Raw genomic sequence first — 24,437 nt, forward strand, 5'->3', positions numbered from 1 at the left:
GCACAGAAAGGGAGATGTGGTAAATGACACGTTTGTTGAATGGAGTATTAAGTGGGACTTACGTTTGGCTTGTAGTGTTAGGACCCACAGAATATTGGAATTGATTATAATGAGGATTTGTTTAAGCTGCAGCTCATAATCACTTGAAACTCAGCTCCGCAGATAAGGACATCTGAACGCCATGAAGTGTGTGACTTTCTCAAGTTATGTCCCCAAGATCCTGCCCTGGTTTTTAAGAAAAATGAGTTTTATTGTGGGAAGAATACTTACCATGAGATCTACCCTCTTAACAAAATCTTAAGTGTACTTATGGTATTGTTTACTAGGTACGGTGTTGTACAGCAGGGCTCTAGAACTTAGTTCATCTTGTTTAACTGAAACTTTATGCCTCTTGACAAGTAACTCCCATTTCTCTCTCTACTCACCTCACCTTTTTTTTTTTTTTAAATAAGTGTTTATCCATTTTTGAGACAGAAAGTGTGAGTGGGGAAGGGCAGGGGAGGCAGAGCTTCCAAAGCGGGCTCTGTGCTGAGATCTTGCATGGAGATCTGTGTAGAGATCTTGATGTGGGGCTCGAACTTATGAACCGCGAGATCATGACCGAAGTCATGACACTCAACCAACTGAGCCACCCAGGCACCCGTTTTTGTTTTTTTTTTTTTTAAGATTTTATTTTTTTAAGTAATCCCCACACCCAGCATGGGGCTTGAACTCACAACCCCGAGCTCAAGAGTCACATGCTCCACCCACTAAGCCAGCCAGGTGTCCCCTCACCTTGGTTTCTGTAACTCAAGCTTTACTCTTTGAAAGGACCCTCTCCCATGACCCATGCTAGACAGTGACCCCCTATTCTTTGAGTAAGATTATCCTAGGGCAAAAGCTGGGGATTTGAGCAGACATTTTCAGAACTTATGACGCTTGTCTGCACTGTCCCACTAGGTAGCCACTAAGTTACGTATGGTTATTTAAATGTAAATTAAAATTAAATAAAATTTAGTATCTAATTTGTCAGTTACACTAACCACATTTTAAGTGCTCAGTGGCCACAGATATAAATATTAGTCAGCAGTACAGACATAAACTTGGAGAACTTGCCCATCATTGCATTCTGTGGGACAGCGGTATGCTAGAGAACATGCTTGCTGTTCAGATATCGGGAAAAGTAAGACATGGACTTTATCTTTGAAGTCCTGCTCGGGGTAGGAGGGTGAGCCAAAATGTAAACAAATGTAACAAAATGCTCAGAGAGTAAACCGGTGTGGGAGCACAGAAGAGTCATTAACTCTGCCTGTGGTAGCAGGGAACATGTTAGAGAAGATGTGTGGGAGCTGAACTGAAGAATGACCAGGACAGAATACGGAGTATCTCGGTCTTTTCTGTTTCCTCTCTTGAGCCTGCGTATCCCATGAAACTGTGAACTAAAATATGTGAGGTGGGCAGTTTTGTTCTGCTTTGATATGGTCATCCTGCATTTCTCTGGGTGAGGGGGCGTTTTTGGCAAAATATTTCTGGTTTTGCTGGACTCTCTAGAGACCTGGAGAATAGTTGGAAAAGCTTAGGTGAAGTCAGTGTTCAAAGTTAAAGAGGTTTAGGTAAAGAAAAAACATTTGGGGTCAAGACCACAGAAATTTCAGCATTCACTCATTGATGTGGTCGCTTGCTAAGCCTTGGGCTAAGGTGCTGGGAGAACAAAGACAAGTAAGGTGTTGTAGAGAGGGCTCACAGTCCAGAGAAGAAACGTCAGGGGATCGGGCTATAAAGTGTGATGTGCGCTGGGAGTGAAGTGTGTTTGACTACAGTTTGAGTTTGAAAGAAAGAGTGATTGAGGGTAACACTCTGCGATCGAACATTCCTGAGTGCCCACTCTGTGCAGGTACTGTGTGTTACAGTAAAGGTCAAAGAAAGCCATGGCAGCTGGTAGGAGTGTAATTGGTAAGCGCCACGGAAAACCGGCCGGCAGCGTCTGCTACAGCTGATGCCCTACAGCCCAGTATACTGTTCCTCTGCTCCCTGGAAGTAGGCATTTCCCAACAGAACTGCGTATATATCTGTTCACTGAAAGACGTGCTAGAAAGTTCACAGAAGCACTGTTCCTGATAGAGACTACTCAGATACCTCTCGACAGCTAAATACTTTGCAGCAGCGAGAATTGGTGACGCATAAGTGCACACAGCAATACAGATGAATCTCCCAAACCAGTGAAAGAAGCCAAACAGAGAAGCGTCCGTACTCTAGGATTCCCTTCACATAATTTACAAAAATCCATGAAACTGTGCCGTTAGAAATGAGAGTAGCGGTTACCCTTGGGGGAGGCATGGTGACTAGCGGGGCTTTGGAGGTGCTGGCCACCTTCTGTTTCCTTGTCTGAATCCTGGTTTCCTAGGTGTGTTCAGATCGTGAAAGCCGGTCAAGCTGTATGCTTATGAACGCCTTTTTGCACATATACCTTAGTAGTACCTTTAGAACTTTTAAGAAGCGCTACAGGAATGTGAACAAAGAGATGAATCCTGGCTGAGGGCTCGGGAGAAGACCTGATAGAAGGAGAGATGGTCATTGACTGAGCCTTGAGATGTTTGGGGGTGGTGAGGTGGGAGGAGAGAGGGGAGGCAGCATTCCAGGGGGAGCGAACTGCCCAGGTGAGGGCAGCGAACCATCTGGAGAAGGCAGACTAAACCTGTTTGGCTAGAGCATCTCGTACAAGTAAAGATGGGGCCAGAGAAGCAGGTTAGAGCCAGACTGGGAAAGGCCTCAAGCACCAAAGTAAGGGATTTGGACCTGATTTTTTAGGAAGCCTTTGGAGGTCTTTTAAACCCCAGGAGTGACCTTGTCAGGGTTATAGGGGGCTTAGTGAGGTGAGTAATTACAGCTTTATCCTCTGTGCTTCGGTGAGCTGAAGTTGTCTCGTTCATAATTATTAATTCAGAGCCTGTCCTGAATGAAAAAAATCATCTGTTTCATGGCGCTGCTTTCACTGCTTGTCTCCTCATGCACGACGCTTTTCCTTCTTTTTTCCTTCTACCTGCCAAAAAACAAAACAAAAAACCAGTATACGGCATTACCTTCTAGTATCTCTGGCACATCTCTTAAGAGGGCCGTCAGTCAGTGTCCTTTTCATTACAGGCAGGAAGAGAGGCGGAGGCGGTCCTTCCAGGATTACACTGGGCAGAAGATCACCCTCGAGGCTGTCCTGAACACCACCTGCAAGAAGTGTGGCTGTAAAGGTAAGGTGAAGCCTCTGCCGTGCCAGTCCTCCTCTCCTTGTGATGGCCCCTTGCTGGATGCGGGAGGCCGCCTGGTTTGCGTGTGGCTCACCCTGCTTTTTAGTCTGGCGATGGCCTCACCTGCTCCTGCTCTTATTCCTACTAGACTCTCACCAGAGTTCGTGCTCTTCCTGTTTCCTTTTCGGAATGCTGGCCCCGCTGAATACTGTACTGTCACCCCGCTCCCCCTCTTCACGGCTGATGCCCTGTCCAGGCAAGGTCCCCATGTACTATGCCAAGAGGGGGGAGAGTGTTGGATTATGGTGAGCACCGTAAAGTTTTACCTCCAAGGACCATTATTATTCTGCAGAAACGAAGTGACTTGGAAATACATTCCTCAAGGATCCAAGTCAAACCCTTTCTTGCTCCCCTCTTTATCTCTTTAACTTCAGAGTTCCAAATACAGTACCCTTTGAGTAATAAAGAACACAGGCTGGCCTCTTCCTTGAAGCTGCCTCCTCAGGTTTCTTCTAGTCTTACTCGGGTGTTAAAGAGCTCACTCAGCCTGACTTCCCTCTCCGGAGCTATCATGAGAGGGACTGCCAGCGTCTCATTTCAGAGTGACCTCAATTTGTCACCCCATCTCCCTTGCCTTCCTTTTACCCTTCTCTCTTGAATTTTCTATAGCAGATTTGTGCCCCGATTGTTGTGGTGGGGTTTAAGCCCCTACTTACCATTAATGTAGAGGGAGGAAGGGAAAAATAAAATTGAAAGAATACCTCCTCAGGGGGATTGTGGGAACAGTCCAGATATTTGGAAAACTTAATGCTGTATTCCCCTTGGAGGCACCATCCAGCTTCTGGATTCAGAGTTGCAAAGTAGTTGACACAGAGCTTTTTGATGATCTCATGGGATCATCTGTGCCCCCGAAACAGGGTCTGTAGCAGGCTTGGACAAAACCAGCTCCGTGGCAGCTGTTAAAGGGCCCCCTGACAGCACATTAGGCTCCGGGGGAGTGGGGTTCTCTTACCTTCGGCTTGCGTCCTCCAGGTGTTACGTGGGGCAGAGAATATAACACGCAGAATTGGGCCCAGTCAGCAGAGACCCAAGGTGGTCGGTCTTGGTGCAGCCAGAGGAGCACAGCGCAGGGAGGCAGGAACCTGGGGTAACTTTTAGCTCCGCTGCTCTCTTTGTGACGTTGAGCTACTTCTCTACTCTGGGCCTTTATATCCTCTGCACATGCGGTGTTGGACTTGATGATCTCTAAGGCCCTTGCCAGACCTGACCGTCTGGATGTTGAGTGCCCCCAGGTGACTGCCTGTCTCAGTGTGTTAGCTCGGAGGCAAATGCCACCTTCCTGCCGGCTGCCTAAGAGCTGTCTTCCTGTAGGGCTTGGCCTGCCACTCAGCTCCCTCTGCTAAGCATTCTCTCTGGAGCAGCCTTTGGATGTCAGGAGTAAGTTCCAAATAGATCTTCAAAAATAACTAAGCCCCATTGCTAGTGGAAGGAAGCACAGACCTGCTTCCTCATCTCCTTTGCCACGTCCACAGGAGTGCCAGTGGTTCCCCCGGCTCTAGGACCAGATGCTGGCCTGACTCTGGCTGCGTGAGCGATGCCATCTTGAGGTGCCAGAAAAATCTGCTCTGAACCCAGAAGCCGCTCTGAGCGAATTCAGTCATACCTCCTGGACCAGCTAGCCCCTTTCAGGAGCCTCTGGGGAAGGTCCACATGCTGAGCGGAGAGGCTCCTTCTCCCCTCCTTACCTCTTCTGCCTCTCCTCTGCAGGCCACTTTGCAAAGGATTGTTTTATGCAACCAGGAGGGACCAAATATTCTCTGATACCAGATGAAGAAGAGGAGAAGGAAGAGGCAAAGTCAGCAGAGTTTGAGAAGCCTGACCCCACAAGGAATTCTTCTAGAAAAAGAAAGAAGGTGAGTGCTGTCTTTAATTTTATTTACCATAGGTTTTTGAGTTGTAAAATGAAAATGTACCTTCTGCAGAAATTTTAGAAATCCCGAAAAACAAAGAATATTATGATCTCCTGTAATCTTTTTGCTGGGTAATGATAAATAGATAGCTACATCTACATTTAAACGCAGAATGATGGTCGTACTCAGTCTAGTTTATATTCTACTTTTTTCATTATACTTATCAAAATCATTTTCTCGTATTTTTAAGTGTTCTTCAAAAACTTGATTTGAGAGCCACATATGATGCTCTACCCTATGTCTGTATGATGGCTTATTTAATAATTTTTCTGTGGTTGGATATTTTATTACTTCTAACCTAAACCTTTGGCCACATCTCTTAATGTTTTCTTTGGATGAATTCCTAAATAAGATTGCTGAGTTAAGGCCTTGAGGCTCTTGATACATTGTATCACATTGTCTTTCCAGATCGTACTTAACCTTTCAGTGGTAGGTAAGAGGTCCTGTCTCACTGAGTTCTGTCTCCCATGTACTACTTGTCACAGAACAATTCATAAAACAGACACTATTGTGGTGCAGGAAGAACCAGTTCATTTGTCGCATGCCACACAGAGAGGGAACGAAAAAAAACTATGCTGCAATTTGGTCAGGAAATAGTTGTTCTCATATTGTTTAATAATTTTCTAATTGTGACCAGTTATTGGGTTTTGGTTTTGGTTTTGGTTTTGGTTTTGGTTTTGGTTTTTCACAGCTTCAGCAAGCTTTTGTGGAGTGGTCTTTTTGTTCCAGGTAATACAACCCTAGGAATACAAAAACTGCCTTCAGTGGCATTACTTACAAATTAGGTATTACTTCCTTTTCGTAGATGAGGAAAAGGTCTATTGTACCATTGTAAGAGTTAGTCAAGTGTATGGATAATATAATTCACTGACCTGCATATTTTCTCCATGGGTGATCACATCCCTCCTAAGACTTTAACTGCCTTGATGACTCCTGCATCCCTAACTACTATCCCATGGGTACCTCAAACTTGGGCTCGGAATCCATCCGACCCAGGTTTGAGGCCCTCTGTCCTGCATACCACCTGTTTGGCTTTGGGCTAACTTCACTTCCTTAATTTTCAACGTAGGATTTTTGTGCTCCTTGATGACAGTGTTCTTTGCAAACGGATGCCCCAGCTCTCCAAAATAGATAGATAGCACTGACAGGTGCTCAATTAATGTTGGCTGTCATGACTAACATTCTTCTTCGGCCCTCCTCCCTACACACGCGCGCGCACACACACACACACACACACACACACACACACACACACGACCCACCACTATAGAAAGAACCCAAATCCCTTATTTCTGTCCTTCCATCTTGTATTACTTGTTTTTTTTTTTAATTTTTTTTTTTAACGTTTTTATTTATTTTTGAGACAGAGACAGAGCATGAACAGGGGAGAGTCAGAGAGAGAGGGAGACTCAGAATCTGAAACAGGCTCCAGGCTCTGAGCTGTCAGCACAGAGCCCGACGCGGGGCTCGAACCCACGAACTGCAAGATTGTGACCTGAGCCGAAGTCGGACGCTTAACCGACCAAGCCACCCAAGCGCCCCTGTTTTATTTTATTTTTGAGAGCGAGAGAGAGAGAGAGAGAGAGAGAAAACACAAGTGGGGGATGGGCAGAGAGAGAGGGAGACACAGAATCTGAAACAGGCTCCAGGCTCTGAGCTGTCAGCACAGAGCCCGACGCGGGGCTCGAACCCAGGAACTGCAAGATCGTGACCTGAGCCGAAGTCGGACGCTCAGCCCACTGAGCCACTCAGGCGCCCCTTGTATTACTTGTTTTAATGACAGCAGTAACCTGCCAAAAAGAAACCACTGTGTCATTTAATTTCCTCTCCTTTCCATCCCACATCTAGTCAGTCACCAAGTCCTGTCGGTGGCACCTTCCAAATATTCAGTTCTCCTCCTTTCTCCCGCTGCCTCTGCCACGTGCACATTCCCTCCCGGCTCTCACAGCCTAGGGAGATTTTATTTGCCCTTCACCTCTTAGTTCCAAGTCCCCAGGCTTAGGTCTAGACATCTGATTTTTTTTTTTAAGCATCTCCTTATTTCCCTCACTGCTTGATTCTTTTCATTATTATGCTTTTTTGCCCTGTGCTTTCACTCTCAATAATGGGGTGCTCCAAGGTTGTCTTGTTACTCCCTCTTCTATTCTCTACCTCCTCTCTGGGTAATCTCACCCCATCCTGTGGTTTTGAATCCTATTTATATGCTAATAATCCCCAATTAAGTATTTGTATCCTTATTTTTGTCTAGATCTGTAATTCTGTCCCTGACTTTTTCTTTGAAACTTCACATTTGGAAATCCAGCTGTCTAGGGCCATCTGGGCAGCTCAGTCAATTAAGCGTAGACTCTTAATTTCAGCTCAGGTCATGATCTCATGGTTCATGGGTCCGAGCCCCGCATCAGGCTCTGTGCTGACAGCGGATCCTGCTTGGGATTCTGTCTCTCCATCTCCCTCTGCCCCTCTCCTACCCTCTTCCTCTTTCTCTCAGAATAAATACACTTAAAAAAAATTTAACTGCCCACTTAACATCTCCATCTAATTGTCAAGTTTGCATCAGGCTTAACATACCCCAAAACTCTTTATTTATTTGGGGGGGTGGGGCACAAGTGAGCAAGGGGCAGAGAGAGAGAGACAGTCCCACAAGGGGCAGAGACAGAGAGAGAAGCCGGGCTCACCCAAAGCAGGGCTCAAGCTCATCCAAAACAGGGCTCATACTCACCCGAAGTGGGGCTCGTGCTCACCTGATGTGGGACTCCAACTCAGGAACCGTGAGATTGTGACCTGAGTCGAAGTCAGGTGCTTAACGACTGAGCCGCCCAGGCGCCCCACCCCAAAACTCTTGTATTTTCTACCCAGAGCTGCTCTTTCCACATTCTGCCCTATCTCCGTGAATAGATCACCACTCACCGAGTTTCTCAAGGCAAAATCTGCAGCCTTTGGATTTGGTGTTAATGTTGTTTTCTTTAAATTGTGGTAAAATACCCATTACATAAATTTTACCATCTTCACCATTTAAAAAAACTCTTTTTTTTTTTTTTAAGTTTTATTAAGTAATCTCTACACCCAGTGTGGGGCTCGAACTCAGGACCCCGAGATCAAGAGTCACATGTTCTTGCCACTTTGCCAGCCAGGCGCCCACCGCCTTAGCCATGTTTAAGCGTACAGTTCTTTGGCATTAAGTGCAGATGGTTGTCCTCACCGGCACTGTCTCCAGAACCATTCATTTTGCACAGCTGAGACTCTGTACCCTTAAACGCTAACTCCTCATTCTCCCCGCCCGGCACCTGGGAACCACCATCCTGTTGTCAACTGAGAAGAGGGGCAAAACTGAAAAAGAGCAAAATCCTTTATCTGGGGTCTCAGAATTGCAATCTGGGGAGCACAGATTTTGGAATAACCAGAGAAGTGTCCCACTCATCTAGGGAAAGCAGGGTTTTTTATGAGAGAGATGGAAATGGGGTAACTGCATGATTTAGGTAAAGAAGAGAAGAAAAGAAAGACCCAGCTAGTTTGGGGTTGACCGCTTGAGCCACTTCCGATGACTCTCTTACTGATTATTTTACTTGCGCTATCAAATGAAACTGGCCCTGGTATGTATTAATTAACTTTACTGTCCTCATATGATCCGAACACCAGTTGCCGTGTTGAAATTTTATGAGCAACCGCCTGTAAGACAATTGACGTTCTGTCCCAGTTCGAGCGTTCATCAGTTTGGGAAGGAAAAAAGAGCTTCAAAATGGAGTCTCTTATGTCCAGAAATGTCATACAATTCCATAGCACTTTCTGTCCCTAAGAGTTAGACTACCGTTGGTGCCTCAGGTAAGTGCAGTAACACAGTACCTGTCTTTTTGTGACTGGCTTATTTGACTTAATAAATTTTCCTGAGGGGTCATCCATGTTATAGCATGGGTCACTTTCCTTACGTTTTAAGACTGAATAATATTTCATCGTGTCTATATACTACATTTTGTTTATCTATTCATTTTGTTATTGACTTTGGGTTGCTTCTACTCTTTGGCTATTGTGAATAATGCTGCTATGAACATAGTTGTACGGATATTTCTTCAAGGTCTGCTTTCAGTTCCTTTGGGTATATACCCAGAATTGGAGTTGCAGGATTAGTGGGTAATTCTGTTTAGATTTTTTTTTTTTTTAAGGAACCACCGTACGGTTTTCACAGTGACCGTATCATTTCACATTCCTATCAGTAGTGCACAAGGGTTCCATCAGGGTGTAGCGTTTGGTGATTGTCATTTAGGTAAAAGTAGATGATGGTGTTGTTCACTTCAGTTCTTCTGTGTCTTTTCTCGTTTTTTTCTCATTTTTAAAAAACTTCCAAGAGAGGGTTGTTAAGATATCCAATCAGACCATGTGTCTTCCTACTTAAAATCCTTCAGTGATTTTCCGCTGTACTTAAAATAAAATCCAAACTGCCTCCTTGAAAGCAAACTGTCTAACCCCACAGCTACTGCTTTTAGCAGGCAGTGAATTATATCTAGCTAAAGCATTGTTTCGTCTCTTGATGTATTTTTATTTTGAGAGAGAATGTGCACAAGCAGGCGAAGGGCAGAGAGAAGGAGACAGAATCCCAAGCAGACTCTGCACCACCAGCCCAGAACCAGATGTGGGGCTGGATCTCACGACCCCGTAAGATCATGACCTGAGCTGAAATCAAGAGTCAAGATGCTTAACCGACTGAGCCACCCAGATGCCCCTATGTATTTATTTTTATAGTTCCCTTCTACTTACAGCAAGGGATACAGGCTTTCTATTTATAGTTATTGTTATAAAGTTTCCCTTTTAAGTAAAACTTTTTTGTTGTTGTTTTTAAAGTAAAACGTCTTAAAGTAAAAAGAAAAGTAATAAAATTTTAAAATTTTAAGTAAAAAATTAGCAGTTTGTAAACACATGGAATAAAAATTGTGGTCATATTGTAGGAATGACTGGCACTTGGAAAACACTGATTTAGAACTGTGGAGATATTTTTCTGTTCGGTACTGTTCTCCTGTGAACCAAAGAAATAGAAACTTACAAAAGCCCCTGCTTCCAGCACTGTCTTCTCGGAGCCTCTGCAAACCTTCAGCACTGCCACGTTTAGCCTTGCTCCCTCACAGAGGCAACCCCCGACCCATCCTGTCTGCAGTATTGCTGATTTTTTAACGCAGGGCTTGGCCTTACATACCTTTGTTTTTCATGCTAGTGTTTCTAGAGCCTTCTTCACAGAGGTCTGAGGACTTGATTTAAAGAGGGAAAAGGGCGGGGGCGCCTGGGTGGCTAAGTTGGTTAAGCATCCGACTTCAGTTCAAGTCATGATCTCACAGTCCGTGAGTTCGAGCCCCGCGTCGGGCTCTGTGCTGACAACTCGGAGCCTGGAGCCTGCTTCAGATTCTATGTCTCCCTCTCTCTCTGCCCCTCCCCTGCTCATGTTCTGTCTCTCTCTGTCTCAAAAATAAATAAAAAAAAAATTATAAAAAGAGGGAAAAGGGAAGTTTCCACTATTTTATAACATTATTCTTAATGTTGTAATAAGAATATTACGTGTACAGATAAGAATATGAAATGTACAACAAAAGAAAAGAAAGGCAACCCATAACCACACTCCTTTGCCAGAATTTATATTTAAAAAAAATTTTTTTAAGTTTATTTATTTTGAGAGAAAGGTGTGCATGCATGAGCGGGGGAGGGTCAGAGAGAGGGGGAGAGAATCCCAAGCAGGCTCCACGCTACCAGCACAGAGCCCAACGTGGGGCTCGACCTCACAAATCATGAGGTCGAAATCGAGAGTCAGTCGCTCAATGGACTGAGCCACTGAGGCACCCCCAGAATATGTATTATTGTGGCACACTACTTCTGTTTTCAGATGCCTGTTTCACCTACATGTAATAAACATGTATGTACAGTTTTGTTTCCTGCTCTTTTTACTTTGCCATAAGCACCTTTCCATTTTTGTCACATGGTCTCATGATGCTCGTTTGCAGTGCTATACAATATCAGGTGAATGTGGAGGGATTTGCGGAGGCAGTAAAGAGTGGCACTTTAGAACCTGGGCTGTGAGACAGGTTGCCCAGGTTCCAGTCTTAGCCACGTTCTCACTGTGGAACTTAGACTAATTACTACTAACCTTCTCTGAACCCTGTTTGTTTTTAATGTTTATTTTTGAGAGAGAGAGAGAGAGAGCACGAGCAAGGGAGAGGCAGAGAGAGACGGAGACACAGAATATGAAGCAGACTCCAGGCTCTGGGCTGTCAGCACAGAGCTGGAGGCAGGGCTTGAACTCACAAGCTGTGAGTTCATGACCTGATCCAAAGTCCATGCTTAACCGACTGAGCCACCCATGTGCCCCGCTATGGGAATAATAAGCATCTCCTTCATAAGGTTGTTAGGATGAGGTAATGCATGTAAAACTCTGAGCACAGAGGGCAGCATACAGCACAGCCCAGTGCATGTCAGCCATGAGTAGCTGGTGCTTCAAAATAGAGTCTTTGTGGTCAGAGACTAGGTTCAAGTAGACTAGGTTCAGGGAGTTTGTTACATTTTCTGGATGTCAATCCCTGATTAGTTACAGGACTTCTTACAAATACTTCTTTCATTATCTGAATTGCATTTTCATTCTATTGATAGTGTCCTGTTTTTATTCCATGTTTACGTTTAAAAAAAACTCGTGGTGAAAACACACTTAAAACTTCCCATGTTAGTCACTTTTAAGTGTATGGTTTTTTGTGACAGTGTTAAGTACATTCACATGATTTTGTGTGTGTTTATTTTGAGAGAGAAAGAGGGGCAGAGAGGGGCAGAGAGAGAGGGAGAGAGAGAGAATCTCAAGCAGGTGCGGAGTAAAATCTCACGAACTGAACCAGGAGATCATGACCTGAGCCAAAATCAGAGTTGGACGCTTAACTGACTGAGCCACGCAGGCACCCTGTGATTATGTTTTGATGCACAAAAATTTTTATCTTGATGAAGCCCAGCATACGTATTTTTTCCTTTCGTGTCACGTGCTTTTGGTGTCACACTCAAGAAACCACTGTCATAGCCAGTGTTACGAAGCTTTTCTTCTCCGTTTTCTTCTAAGAGTTTTATAGTTTTAACTCATACATTTATTTAGGTCTTTGATCCATCTTGAGGGTTTTTTGGTATATGGTGTGGCTCCAAATTCATTTTTTTTTTTTTTTTGCATGTGCATCTCCAATTTTCCCAGCACCAGTTTTTGAAAAGACTGTCCTTTCCCCATTGATTTATCTTGGCATCATCGTTGAAAATCATTTAACTGTATATGTGAGGGTTTATTTAGTTCTGGCTCTCTACGCTATCCAATGGGTCTGTATGTCTGTCTTTAGGCTAGTGCCACATGATTTTCATTACTCTAACTTTGTAGTAAGTTTTGGAATCAGGATAGGTCAGTCCCCCAACTTGGTTCTTCTTTTTCAAGATTATTTTGACTATTTGTGATCGCTTGAGATTCCATATGAACATTAGGATGGATTTTTTTATTTCTACGAAAAATGTTACTGGGATTTTGATAGGGTTGCATCAGATCTGTGGATCGCTTTGTGTAGTATTGACATCTTAACCATGTTAAGTCTCCCAATCCATGAACATGGGTGTTTTTCCATTTATTTGTGGTGTTCTTAATTTCTTTCAGCAGCATTTTGTACTTTTCAGGTTATAGGTCTTTTTGCCTCCTTGTAAGTTTATTCTTGTCGATGCTATTGTCAGTGAAATTGTTTTCTTAATTTCCATTTTGGACTGCTCATTGTTAGTGTATAGAAATGCAACTGATTTTTGGGTGTTGATTTTGTATTTCTGCAACTTTGCTGAATTCATTATTAGTTCTAACAGTTGTTTCATGGAATCTTTAGGATTTTCTGCATTTAAGAACATGTCTACAAACAGGTCATTTAACTGCTTTAATAGAGCTTGATATTTGACTGCGATTCTACTTCTGTGTTCCAAGGATTGTTCTTTCTCTTTTAACCTTTTAGTGTGTAAATGATATTGTCAGATTCCTAAAGTGGTTCTGTGGCTGTTTCACTTCTGTGGGTCTTTGGTTAAGTTGTTTTGCATTGCTTAATACATCTGGTACAATTAGTTTTTGCTCTGTTTTTTTTTTTTTTTTTTTTATTTACATCCAAATTAGTTAGCATCTAGTGCAACAATGATTTCAGGAGTAGACTCCTTAGTGCCCCTTACCCATTTAGCCCATCCCCCCTCCCACAACCCCTCCAGCAACCCTCAGTTTGTTCTCCATATTTATGAGTCTCTTCTGTTTGGTCCCCCTCCCTGTTTTTATATTATTTTTGTTTCCCTTCCCTTACGTTCATCTGTTTTGTGTCTTAAAGTCCTCATATGAGTGAAGTCATATGATTTTTGTCTTTCTCTGACTGACGAATTTCACTTAGCATAATACCCTCCAGTTCCATCCACATAGTTGCCAATGGCAACATTTCATTCTTTTTGATTTCCGAGCAATACTCCATTGTATATATATACTATATCTTCTTTATCCACTCATTCATCAATGGACATTCGGGCTCTTTCCATACTTTGGCTACTGTTGATAGTGCTGCTATAAACACGGGGGTGCACGTGTCCCTTCGAAACAGCACACCTGTATCCCGTGGATAAATGCCTAGTAGTGCAATTGTTGGGTCATAGGGTAATTAGTTCTCTTTTTAGTTTTTTTGAGGAACCTCCACACTGGTTTCCAGAGTGGCTGCACCAGCTTGCATTCCCAAGTTTTTGCTTTGTTTCTAAAGCTGCTTCGAAATGTGTATTTCATTTCATCAAAAACAGTTATTAAGGATCAGCTAGGTGTGAGGCTCTTTATGACCTGGTTAGTCAACCCATTATCCTACCCTCCACCTCACTTAGTAGAGAAATGGTCTGATGAACAATGACAGTAATAATCATCATATCTTGCTATTTTTTCAAGTACCTTTGTGTATTTGAACTTCTAACTTCATCAGTCATTTTTGATTAAAAAGTGCTCTAGAGAATTGAAACTGTGAAAACTCCCCCCACCTGTTTCTACCAAGATCTCATCTAGTGTTGTCTTTTCACCTCCTTGTTAATCCCTTCATTATCTTTTATACTTTGTATTTCTTTAGGGATGACAGTTTATAAAATATCCTCATGTTTTTTATTTTGTTTTATCCTTATCACTCCTGTGAAGTGGCCAGAGTAGGTACTATGGTTCCATTTTACATGGAAAATGGAGAGGAAGAGAAGCTGTCTCCCCTAAAGCACACGGCTACCAGAGATGGACCTACAGTAAGAACCAGGCCCTTGGATTGCACACCCTGTGTTCTTTTTTATATCCTGCACGTCAACCACTAATTCAGTTAGCGCTCTCTTTATTTACTCAGCAAATATGTATTGAGTGCCTTATACATGTCATTGTGTGTTGCTAGGAGCTCGACTTAGCAGGACTCGTAAGGTCACTTTTTTGCTAGTTTTGCTCTGTCACCAGCTACTCCTTAGCAACCATTTGACATTATCTATTGATCTGTTTTTTCATGTGGATCTATTTCTTTCTGTTCACAAGCATAAATCAAGATTCTAGGCCTCCTGTCTGTTTCCTTTTACCTTCTAGATCTTTTTTTTTTTTTAATACTTTAAAAAATGTCCTTAAGTAATCTCTAAAACCAATGTGGGGTTCCAACTCACAACCCCAAGATTGGACGTCACAAGCGCCAGCCAGGCTCCCCTACCCTCCAAACCTTTGATTCCAACGGGAGATTGACTTTCCTTACCAGCGAACACTTCTACTTGTGATGCAAGTTTTGGGGGTGTGACAGTGGCAGATTCAGATACCTGTCGCAGACTAGTTGGCTCTGGGAACCAAATGTGGGACCAGGTAGAGTCACCTGAAGGGAAATGCCTTTAGCAGTCCATGCTGCTGAATAAATTAGTGGGTAGCGGGAGTGCCTAGTGTGTGGAAGGCCTAGGCAACGGGCCAGTCACATGATATAAAGGTTATACACAACAGCTACACCCAACGGCTAATAGCAGAAGGAGAAAGATAAGCACCCAAGGTATTTCTGGGGACGAAGGACAGGCACCCACTCCAAGGAGGGGTGATTGTCGGGTCCCATAGAAATCCAGCAACAGGAAATGAAGTGTGGTTGGGCCACTCAGAACTGGAACCGGAAAGTCAGAAATAGGCTATTGGGTTCTCATCTCTGCTTTTTTTCTTTCTTCTTTTTTTTTTTTTTTTTAATTATTTATTTATTTATTTTGAGGGAGGGAGGGAAGGAGAGAGTGAGAGAGAGAGTGCACAAGCAGGGGAGAGGCAGAGAGACAGGGAAGAGAAGAATCCCAAGCAGGTTCCGTGCTGTCAGCATGGAGCCCTAAGCGGGGGGGGGGGGGGGGGGGGTTAACTCACCAACTGTGAGATCATGACCTGAGCCGAAATCAAGGGTTGGACACTTAACTGACAGAGCCACCCAGGCACCCCTCATCTCTGCTTCTTTACTAGACTACTTCATTGTCCCACGTCTTTTTTGCAATCTGGTGAAGAGAATGTCTAACGCAAAGCTTCTCAGACAGGAGAAGGTGCTAGGCATGTTGGGAAACCAGAAAGTGGTCCAGGATAAAGGAAGGATGTCACATGTTCCACATAATGCCTGGCATATAATAGGCATACGCTAGCTACCTTTGAATAGATAGATCCATAATCTCTGCTCTCAGTAGCTCTGTAGGTCCCTTGACTCAGTGAGACCTGCCCTTAGTTTGGAGAGTAGCAAAGACTGACTCCTGTTGCTGTGCCAGTAGGTAATAATGAAGGGAACAGGGATAGGAGTATGAGAGCTTCCTGCCCGGAGGCCCCCACCTCGTTTTATCAAATATACACACATTGGGGGGCGCCTGGGTGTCTCAGTCGGTTAAGCGTCCGACTTCAGCTCAGGTCATGATCTCGTGGTCTGTGGGTTTGAGTCGGGCTCTATGCTGGCAGCTCAGATCCTGGAGCCTGCTCCAATTCTGTGTCTCCCTCTGCTGCTTGCTCTCTGTCTCTCTCTCTCAAATAATAAAAACATTAAAATACACACATACACACACTGAATGCACACATTGTCCAAACATCTAGTATGCACTGGTTTAGTCCTATAAACCCATTCAGTACCATGACAATTTTTGTCCAAGTGTCTGAAAATTGTAAGTCATTTTTGTTGGGCATAATTAGAACAAGAGGAAACTGTGTGTTGAAAATGGAAATGGGATATGAAGCGGTTGGTAAAATAGGAATAGCGGTTTTTGTTGCGAAACCCTGGGTAATGTTTCCATGAACCTGTGGTCTGTACGTTGCTGGCTTCTTTCACTTAACTGTATGCCACCGTGGATCTTTCTGAATCAGTACGATATTATGAGATAGCATGTGCCTTGAGGTAAGGCTGCCCACTAATTATAGTGACATTTAACTATATTTGATCCAGAATATAATTTTCTTTTGATGTGGCTACTGCAATTACTCTCTGCTGAACAGAAATAGCAATGTCATTCCTTGGCTGCAGTGCTGGCTTTGTCCTCTTGTCCAGAGAACGTCCTCTGGTGCTCATCTGCGAGAGAGAGGTGGTTGCCAATCCTGGACCCATTCAGATAGAGCACAGAGAGCTGTCTAGGGTGGTCTACTCAAAAGCCTTGAGTGATTCATCCCCCTTCTATGGAATGAAGTCTGAGTTTGAGACTCTTCACAATCTGTCCAGCCTCCCAGCATCATCCCTGACCAGTTCCTTCCCACACACAACTGTTCTTTAACCTCATTCATTAAAAGAGCTGTGTGCCAAGCTCTGTTCTAGTCACTGCAGGGACAGTAGTGAACAAAACTGTAAGTCCCTGTCTTCACGGCACTTACATTCCAACGGGGGTCACCGCCAATGAACTGGTAAGCAAATGCAGAGTAATACCAATATGCCAGGTAGTGCTAAGTGCTGTGGTGAAAAGTCTATTTGATTCTGAGAGAGAGGGAGTGCTGGAATGGGAGGATGGAGGAGAGGTGGCTCACCATCGCAGGCTGAGTGGTGAGGGCAGGCCTTTCTCAAAGCATCATCAGAGTGGGTATTTGGAGGAAGAGGGGAGGCAGGCCCCTCCGATAAGTGGAAAGAGTATTTCAGCCAGTACAGTAGCCAGATGCTGGGGATGAGCTGGCATGTTTAAAGAACAGTAAGGAGGCCAGAGTAACCAGGGTGAAGCGAGAGAGAAGAGAGGAAGTTTGGGGAACCGGGCCATGGGGGGCCTCGTAGGAGAGCGTGAGGACTGCAGCTGTCCTAGTAGAGGGAGGCGGGTGTCGTCAGAGCTCTGCCTGGAGACACGACGTGATCTGGCTTGCCGTTGAGGAGAGTCATCCTGGCTGCTGTGTGGGGACTGGGCAGCGAGCTCGTTCGTTAGCAGACAGTATTCCCAGTCCCCGTGAGAGGCGGTGGGGGTGGTGAGCAGGGAGTCGAGGTGGGGATGTATTTTGAAGGCAGAGTTGACAGAATTTGTTGACGGATTGGATGTGAGGTAGGGAAGAGACCAGTTGAAGAGCGCTCTAGAGGTTTTGGACTGAGTAACTGGAAGATTCGAGTTGAGAGGAGAAGGAATGCAGAAGTTAGTAGGGGAGTGGGGAGCAGTCGGGGTTTGGTTTGAGTGGCTACATACGACGGTGGGGAGGAAAGCTGGAGGGGGTGGCGTGAGGGCAGGGTGCGGCGGTAGTGACCCCGGCCAGGTATCCACGCGGACCCACCCACGGTAGGCGGTTGCGTGTGTCGTTTGGAGTTCAGAGGAGAGGCCCGGGTAAGAGAGATAAATGTGGGAGTCAGCGCATACAGACGGTGTTTACGTTCATGTGTGAGATCACCTGGAGAATAAATCTAGGAAGGGGGCAGGTCTTTGAACACTGGAGTGTCCCAACTTTTAGGAGCTCTGGAGGTGAGGACGAACTAGCAAAGGAGACTGAAAAGGAACAGCCAGCGAAGTTAGCGGACAAGTAAGAGAATGTGGTGGAAGTTAGTGAGGAGTATGTTCTAAGGAAGATGGAGTGTGTCAGATGCGTCTGGCAGGTCAAGTAAATGAGGACCGTGGATTTGGCCACGTGGAGGTCGTTGGTAGCCCGGACAAGAGCTGTTTCAGTGGAGTGCCAGGATGACAGTGTGGTTAAAGTTGTTCAGGAGGTTTTTGTTTTGTTTTTGTGTTTTTAGAGAGAGCATGAGCAAGTGGGGGAGGGGCAGAGGCGGGGAGAGACAATCCCAAGTAGGCTCCGTGCTGAGCCCCAACTTGAGGCTGGATCTCACGACCGTGAGATAATTGACCTGAGCCGAAATCAAGAGTCGGACGCCCATCTGACTGAGCCACCGGGTGCCCCAGGAGGCTTTTGGTTTTGTTTTGTTTTTTAACTTTATTTATTCGTTTTGAGAGAGAGAGCGCATGTGAGCAGAGGAAGGACAGAGAGAAAGAGAGAGAAAACCCCTGCTGTGGCAGTGCAGCGCCCAATGTGGAGCTCAATCCCAGAAACTGTGAGACCTGAGCCAAAATCAAGAGTTGGATGTTTAACCCACTCAGCTGCTCAAGCACCCCTCCCCCCAGGTTTTGGGTTTTTTTTTTTTCATGGGACTATTATAGCATATTTGTTTATTGGTGGGAATGAGCCAGTAAAGAGGGGGAAATTGATCCAGGAGAGAGGACAATTCCTGTATCGATGACTTTGAGTAGAAGAGAAAGGATGGAATCCAGTGCATAGTAAATAGCTACACAGGAGGTGATCTGTCACCCCCTGAAAGATCTTCCGAGCATTTGCCTTCATCCTGTCTCCCCGCCACTTTCCTTCTTCCATCGGCACCACCACCACCATTCGACCTGCCAAAACCATATTCATGCTTCGGAAGCATAACACATTACATATTATCTCTCATGAAGCCAGCCTCAGATTCCTCAGACATGATCGATTTTTCCCTTGTGTGTTAATGGCATGTTTTTTGTGCTTAACATTACCGCCATGGACTCCCTAGTATCTCCATTAGTTTTTATCTTTGATAATTTGTTCCTTGAAGGCTCATGATCCCTGATTTCCGACCTCACTCGACTATCCTATTTTAAGAGACAAATTAATTAATGGATATTCCTGGCTCTCAGAAGGCACTCAATAAATACTTGTCGGATAAGTTATTCCCTGATTTGACGAGGTTGGCTCAGGTTTGGAGGAATGGTGCCAAGTTCCACTACTCAGTGAAATAGTAGGTACTGTGCCTGAAGTCTATTAAAAATTGGTGTGTTCTCCTTATCTCTTAAGCAACACTGTATGCCCCTGTGGCTCCCTAAAGTGCTTTGTAAGTAAAGTTAAATAAATATTTATGAGTTGATTGATAAACCTTTTTCTTCTGGTCTTACCCATTCCAAGCTATGGTAAACTGGTGCATTATAGGTAAATTCTATCAAGGAATTACACTCTATCTTAGTTCCCGAAAGTTCACCCCAGTGAACTTCTCAGTTTGAGAACTAATCATTTCTCAAGAATAATTCTTAAGAGTAAATAAGAATAAATGCTCACTTGATTGATTTTGGGCCAAAAATCAGTGCCTTTGGTTGGCAGGTACTAAGTTAGGTGCTGCCTTTAATGCAGACAGAGCTAAAAAGAACGTCTCCTCTGGGACCCAACTTGAGTCAAATCCATGTCCTACCATGTGGGCAAGTCCATCTCAGTCATCCCCTTTGAAGTTACCTTTTTCTTTCCTGAAAATATAGGGGTAATTATGCCCACTTAATAGATTTGTTGTGAAGGGCACCTGGGTAGCTCAGTTAAGCGTCTGACTTTGGCTCAGGGCATGATCTCATGATTTGTGAGTTCGAGCCCCGCGTTGGGCTCTGTGCTGACAGCTCAGAGCCTAGAGCCTGCTTTGGATTCTCTGTCTCCCTCTCTGCCTCTCTGTCTCTCTCTCAAAAATAAACATTAAAAAAAACCAACAGATTTGTTGTGAAGGTCAGAGGAGGGAGGTATGTGTATAAAGTACCCAGCTCAGCATCTAGAAAATTAAGTACTTATTAAAAGTTTTTGTTTTTTTTTTCAACGTTTTTTTTTTTTTTTAATTTTTTTTAATTTTTTATTTTTGGGACAGAGAGAGAGACAGAGCATGAACGGGGGAGGGGCAGAGAGAGAGGGAGACACAGAATCGGAAACAGGCTCCAGGCTCCAAGCCATCAGCCCAGAGCCTGACGCGGGGCTCGAACTCACGGACCGCGAGATCGTGACCTGGCTGAAGTCGGACGCTTAACCGACTGCGCCACCCAGGCGCCCCTCGCAGTTTTTGTTTTTGTTTTTGTTTTTGTTTTTTCTCCTGCTGGGCTGCTGCTAACCTGTTGCAGAACTACCGAGAAAATGGGTGGGCTAGCTGCTGTCACTGGATACTGGCTTTTCCTGGAGAGCAGTTCTGAGCAGTGGCTTCTTTCCCATGCACCTCCCGCCCTGTCTGCCAGGGACTCACATCCAGGGTCATTTTTTTACCCTTTCTCTTCCGTTCCACTTGCCCCTTGAATGCAGTCAGGGCACCAGAAGCTGGTGTAGGCTCTGGCTGTGCATCTTCTCCCTAATCCCAACTCCAGACCTTCGTCTTGCACCACACCCCCCCCCCCCCCCAGCTGAAGCAACTGACGCCACCTGCTGGAGGACTAGATTTTCTTTGGTCAGCTTACAAAAGAGTTTTCGCACCAAGAGTGAGGTCTAGAAGGCCGTTCCCCTCCCCGCCCCCCCCCCCCCCCCCCGCCGCCTCCTTTCTAGGTAGAGTCCACATCCCACATGGCCTGTGACTTGTTTTTCTCTTTCCTCCTCTTGAGTTTACATCTTTGAGAGCAAGCACAGTGGACATCACGCCCACCGTGAGTTACAAAGCACACTGTTCTTGTCGCTTGGGCCTCGGTCACCTCGTGGTGATCCTCTTACTTGCAGCCTTCCCATCTGCACGGTGGGGGTGGGGATTCCTGAAGTCTGACCTTACCGGATTACTGTTGTAGCGGGACGGGTGCAGAAAGCTCGATAAACTAAAGTACTGTTTGGATGTAAAACGCTACTGCTCCCCTTCCTCACGTATTTATCCACGCCGTGCCAGGCTTGGAGGGACAGGTGCCAGACTCGCTCCGCCAGGACCCTGCCCTACCTCAGGGGCAGAACGCAGTGAGGCTCCCCGGGCCCCGTACCCCGTGACTGATCTCCATGAGCCTGTCAGCGGAAGGTGCAGCACCGTCCATCTGCTGGCTCTCCGCTCCCCCAGCCGCGGTCCCTACAGCTTGGTGATGTGGCCGGGGCGGCTTTGTTCCCGTCTCCCTACTCCACTGGAGACTTCAAGAAACAGTTTTGGTCTACTCTTCTCTCAAAACTTTGACTCACCTGCCAGAGATGCCTGACTAGACTGTCAGAACATTCCGGGAGTTCTCTGAAATGAGAGAACAGTACTTGTAGCTACCACTGAGCGCCTACCACGTATCAGGTGTTTTGTGCCTGGTAACTAGCGCTTGTCTTGTTTAATCCGCATAGCTCCTTTAACAAAAGAAAAAACCGAGGTTCCAAAAAGTTAAGTCTCTCGTCCCAAGTGACAGAGCTAGTAAGCGGCAGCTGGAATTTGAACTTTACTCTGTCTGATTCCGAAATCGTTGCACTGACCACCATACCACGAGGCCTGCCATTGCTGTACGGGAGGAGAGGCCGTGCGCCCCAGAGGAAAACTCAGGAGATTGCCAGTTGTTTCATGCGCGTGCGGGTCCCAGCCCTGCCCGTGTGGTCTGGGACAAGTGGCTCTCAACCTCTTGAGCCGCGGACACTGTCTCATCACGTCTTCACCACAGACGTGTGACACAGGTGTTGTTCCCAGCTGCACGTCACATTTGAGGAGAGTAGGTCTCGTGAGATAAAATGGCTCGCGCTGAGTTGCAGAGCAGTGATCGTAAGTGGCAAAGCCAGAACTCGAATCTGGGTCTGACACCTGGTCCGGTGTTCCGTCCATCATTTCTCACAGCGGCTCCTAAGACCTGGCGTACCACTCAGGCACTCAACAGCCCTCGGGATGCCGGCCGGGAACCCGTAGAGGGAGCAGGAGCCATGCCTCTTCAGCCCCGTCTCTTTCTTACCCCTAATATCCCCTTCTTAGAAACCTTCCTGAGGCAATACAGACGTTTGAAATTCAAGGAAAAAGCTACTCACTGCTTAAAAACTGCTTGAAGCCCCGCACGGAAGTCTAGAAATCTGCCTCCCATCCTTTGAGTCTGTGCTGTTCCTTTGGCGGCATGGTGTGGTGGTTGTAGTTTGGAGAAAGTTCTTTCTGGGCTCTTCCCTCTCGCAGTAAAATCTCACAGGGCCGTTGCGCAGGTTAGAGAGGACACACGTCAAGGGCGGCAGCGGGAGCCTTTCTAATTGATGGCAGCTCTGCTCCCTGCATCAGGTCTGCTGGAAACCAGCGCGGGACCCCCAGGTCCTGGAGCTCTCACTCTGATTCCACGGACCTCGGGCCCCTGGGGGCGCTGCCTCCAGCTACGCTAGATGACCTCTAAGGACTCCCTTCACCTGTGCTTTTTAAAAATAAAAGTAAGGACACTCGTGTTTTGGTTTTTTGGTTTTTTGAATCTAACTGGACAGGGTTCTATGAAGTAAAAAGTAAAAGACTCCATCTTTCCATCCATTCATTCATTCCTGAGGTCACTCGTCGCCAGTTTGTGTCCTTCCCGTTGTTCTGTGTATTTCATACACCTGTGTATTTTACACGTCTACAGGTATGTGTAAATATACACATTATATGGTATGGTAAACACGCTGGACTCTAGGATACATGCTGTAGCATGACTCGGTCCTTTCACTTGTTTGGGGTATCTTTTCTCGTTGATACTTGAAGATTTAACTTACTCTTCTTAATGCTTTATATGTTAAATGGTCCCCTATTGATTATATGCTGCAGTACTTTCAAGCAAACGCACACACGCAACGCCACTTTTTAAATTTTCTTTTCAGGAAAAGAAGAAAAAGAAACACAGAGACAGGAAGTCATCTGACTCGGACAGCTCAGACTCTGAGAGTGACACAGGCAAGAGGGCAAGGCACACCTCCAAGGACAGCAAGGCAGCAAAGAAGAAGAAGAAGAAGAAGAAGCACAAGAAGAAGCACAAGGAGTGAGAGCGGAGAGAGTAGGGGGGTGGCCGAGAGGAGGAGGAACCAGGAGCCCGGTGCCTTGAAGCCCTGGCTCCCGGAAAGACTCAGTAGTGAGAAAATGGCCTCCCACCCCGCTGGCTTCTCGCCCATGGGAGATGACTTCCCCTCATGCAGCAGGCAGGTTTGGGAGTTAGAAGTCAGAAGCATCTGCCCGAATGAGTTGTCGTTCACTTATCATTCCTGGTCCCTTTGCAAGTGACCCCTGCAGCTCGCCCGTTCGTTCACTCAACTTCCTTCATCCAGCAGGAGGTCCTGTTACCCTCTCCAGCTGCCACTGCCAGAGCCAGATTCCTGCACAGGGGTCCAGGCTCCAGCCACAGGTACCGCTGTGGAGGCGAGTCTGGCTGTAGTTGGAGAACAGAGTGGGTGGCCCCTCCCCGTCGGGTCTGCCCTGGGCTGCTTGGTGAGCATCCAACACGGGGGCCGAGGGAGATCGGCAGGATAAGGGAGAACATGGTAAGAAGTGGTGCTCACTTTTTCCATTCCCCCTGACATGATTCAATCATGCTAGAAGTGACAGCCAGAAAACCATCGTCTGCAGTGACTGAGCTTGCGTGTGACATTCTGCCAGACCACTGAACCAGACAGCTCAAGCCAAGATCATTGCTTTACTTTGTATTCACTACCGTGTGAGTCCCTTGGTCCCACTTCAGGTCTCTGCTTCAATTCCTGGCACTAAACGGAAGTGTGTTTGGTTTTAAACTTACTGAAGGTTCTTATTGCCGTAATCCCTCTTCCTGGGTAATTTACAGCCTTAAAAGTCACCGAGTCTGTATTAGTTGACAGAAAAACATTTAATATGTTACTTCAGACCTTGGAGAGAGGCCCAGCTGAGGTACAGAGCCAGAGGCACCAGCAGGTCACAGCCTTCTTAGGAGATCACTTACAAGCCCTCCCTTCTGTAATGATTAGATGACCTCTCCCCCCAGAGCTGATTAGAGAACCGGTAAGAATTCATAACCCTGAATGGCCGAGGGCATAGAAGGGAGCTTAGCAGTCATCTTGGCCAGCGAGCATTTGCTCCTACTACGAAGGCACAAGCCTGCATCCTGTGTCCTGAGCCTACGTTCTGCAAAGAGAGAGACCACA

General features: G+C 45.7%; 1 protein-coding gene across 3 annotated transcripts in view; it reads left to right on the forward strand.

The window, feature by feature from the left end:
• Nucleotides 1–24,050, forward strand: part of ZCCHC17 (zinc finger CCHC-type containing 17) — a 60,852-nt gene extending 36,802 nt beyond the window's left edge. For all 3 annotated transcript variants that reach the window (XM_042950309.1, XM_042950310.1, XM_042950311.1), the window contains 3 exons: nucleotides 3,121–3,221; nucleotides 4,986–5,131; nucleotides 23,151–24,050. In XM_042950309.1, coding sequence (XP_042806243.1) covers nucleotides 3,121–3,221; nucleotides 4,986–5,131; nucleotides 23,151–23,312 — 409 coding nt within the window. In that variant the 3' untranslated portion in view covers nucleotides 23,313–24,050. The remainder of the gene's footprint in view (nucleotides 1–3,120; nucleotides 3,222–4,985; nucleotides 5,132–23,150) is intronic.
• Nucleotides 24,051–24,437: the final 387 nt, after the last annotated feature.

The sequence above is a fragment of the Panthera leo genome, chromosome C1 (genome assembly GCF_018350215.1).
Source record: "Panthera leo isolate Ple1 chromosome C1, P.leo_Ple1_pat1.1, whole genome shotgun sequence".
Taxonomy (NCBI): domain Eukaryota; kingdom Metazoa; phylum Chordata; class Mammalia; order Carnivora; family Felidae; genus Panthera; species Panthera leo.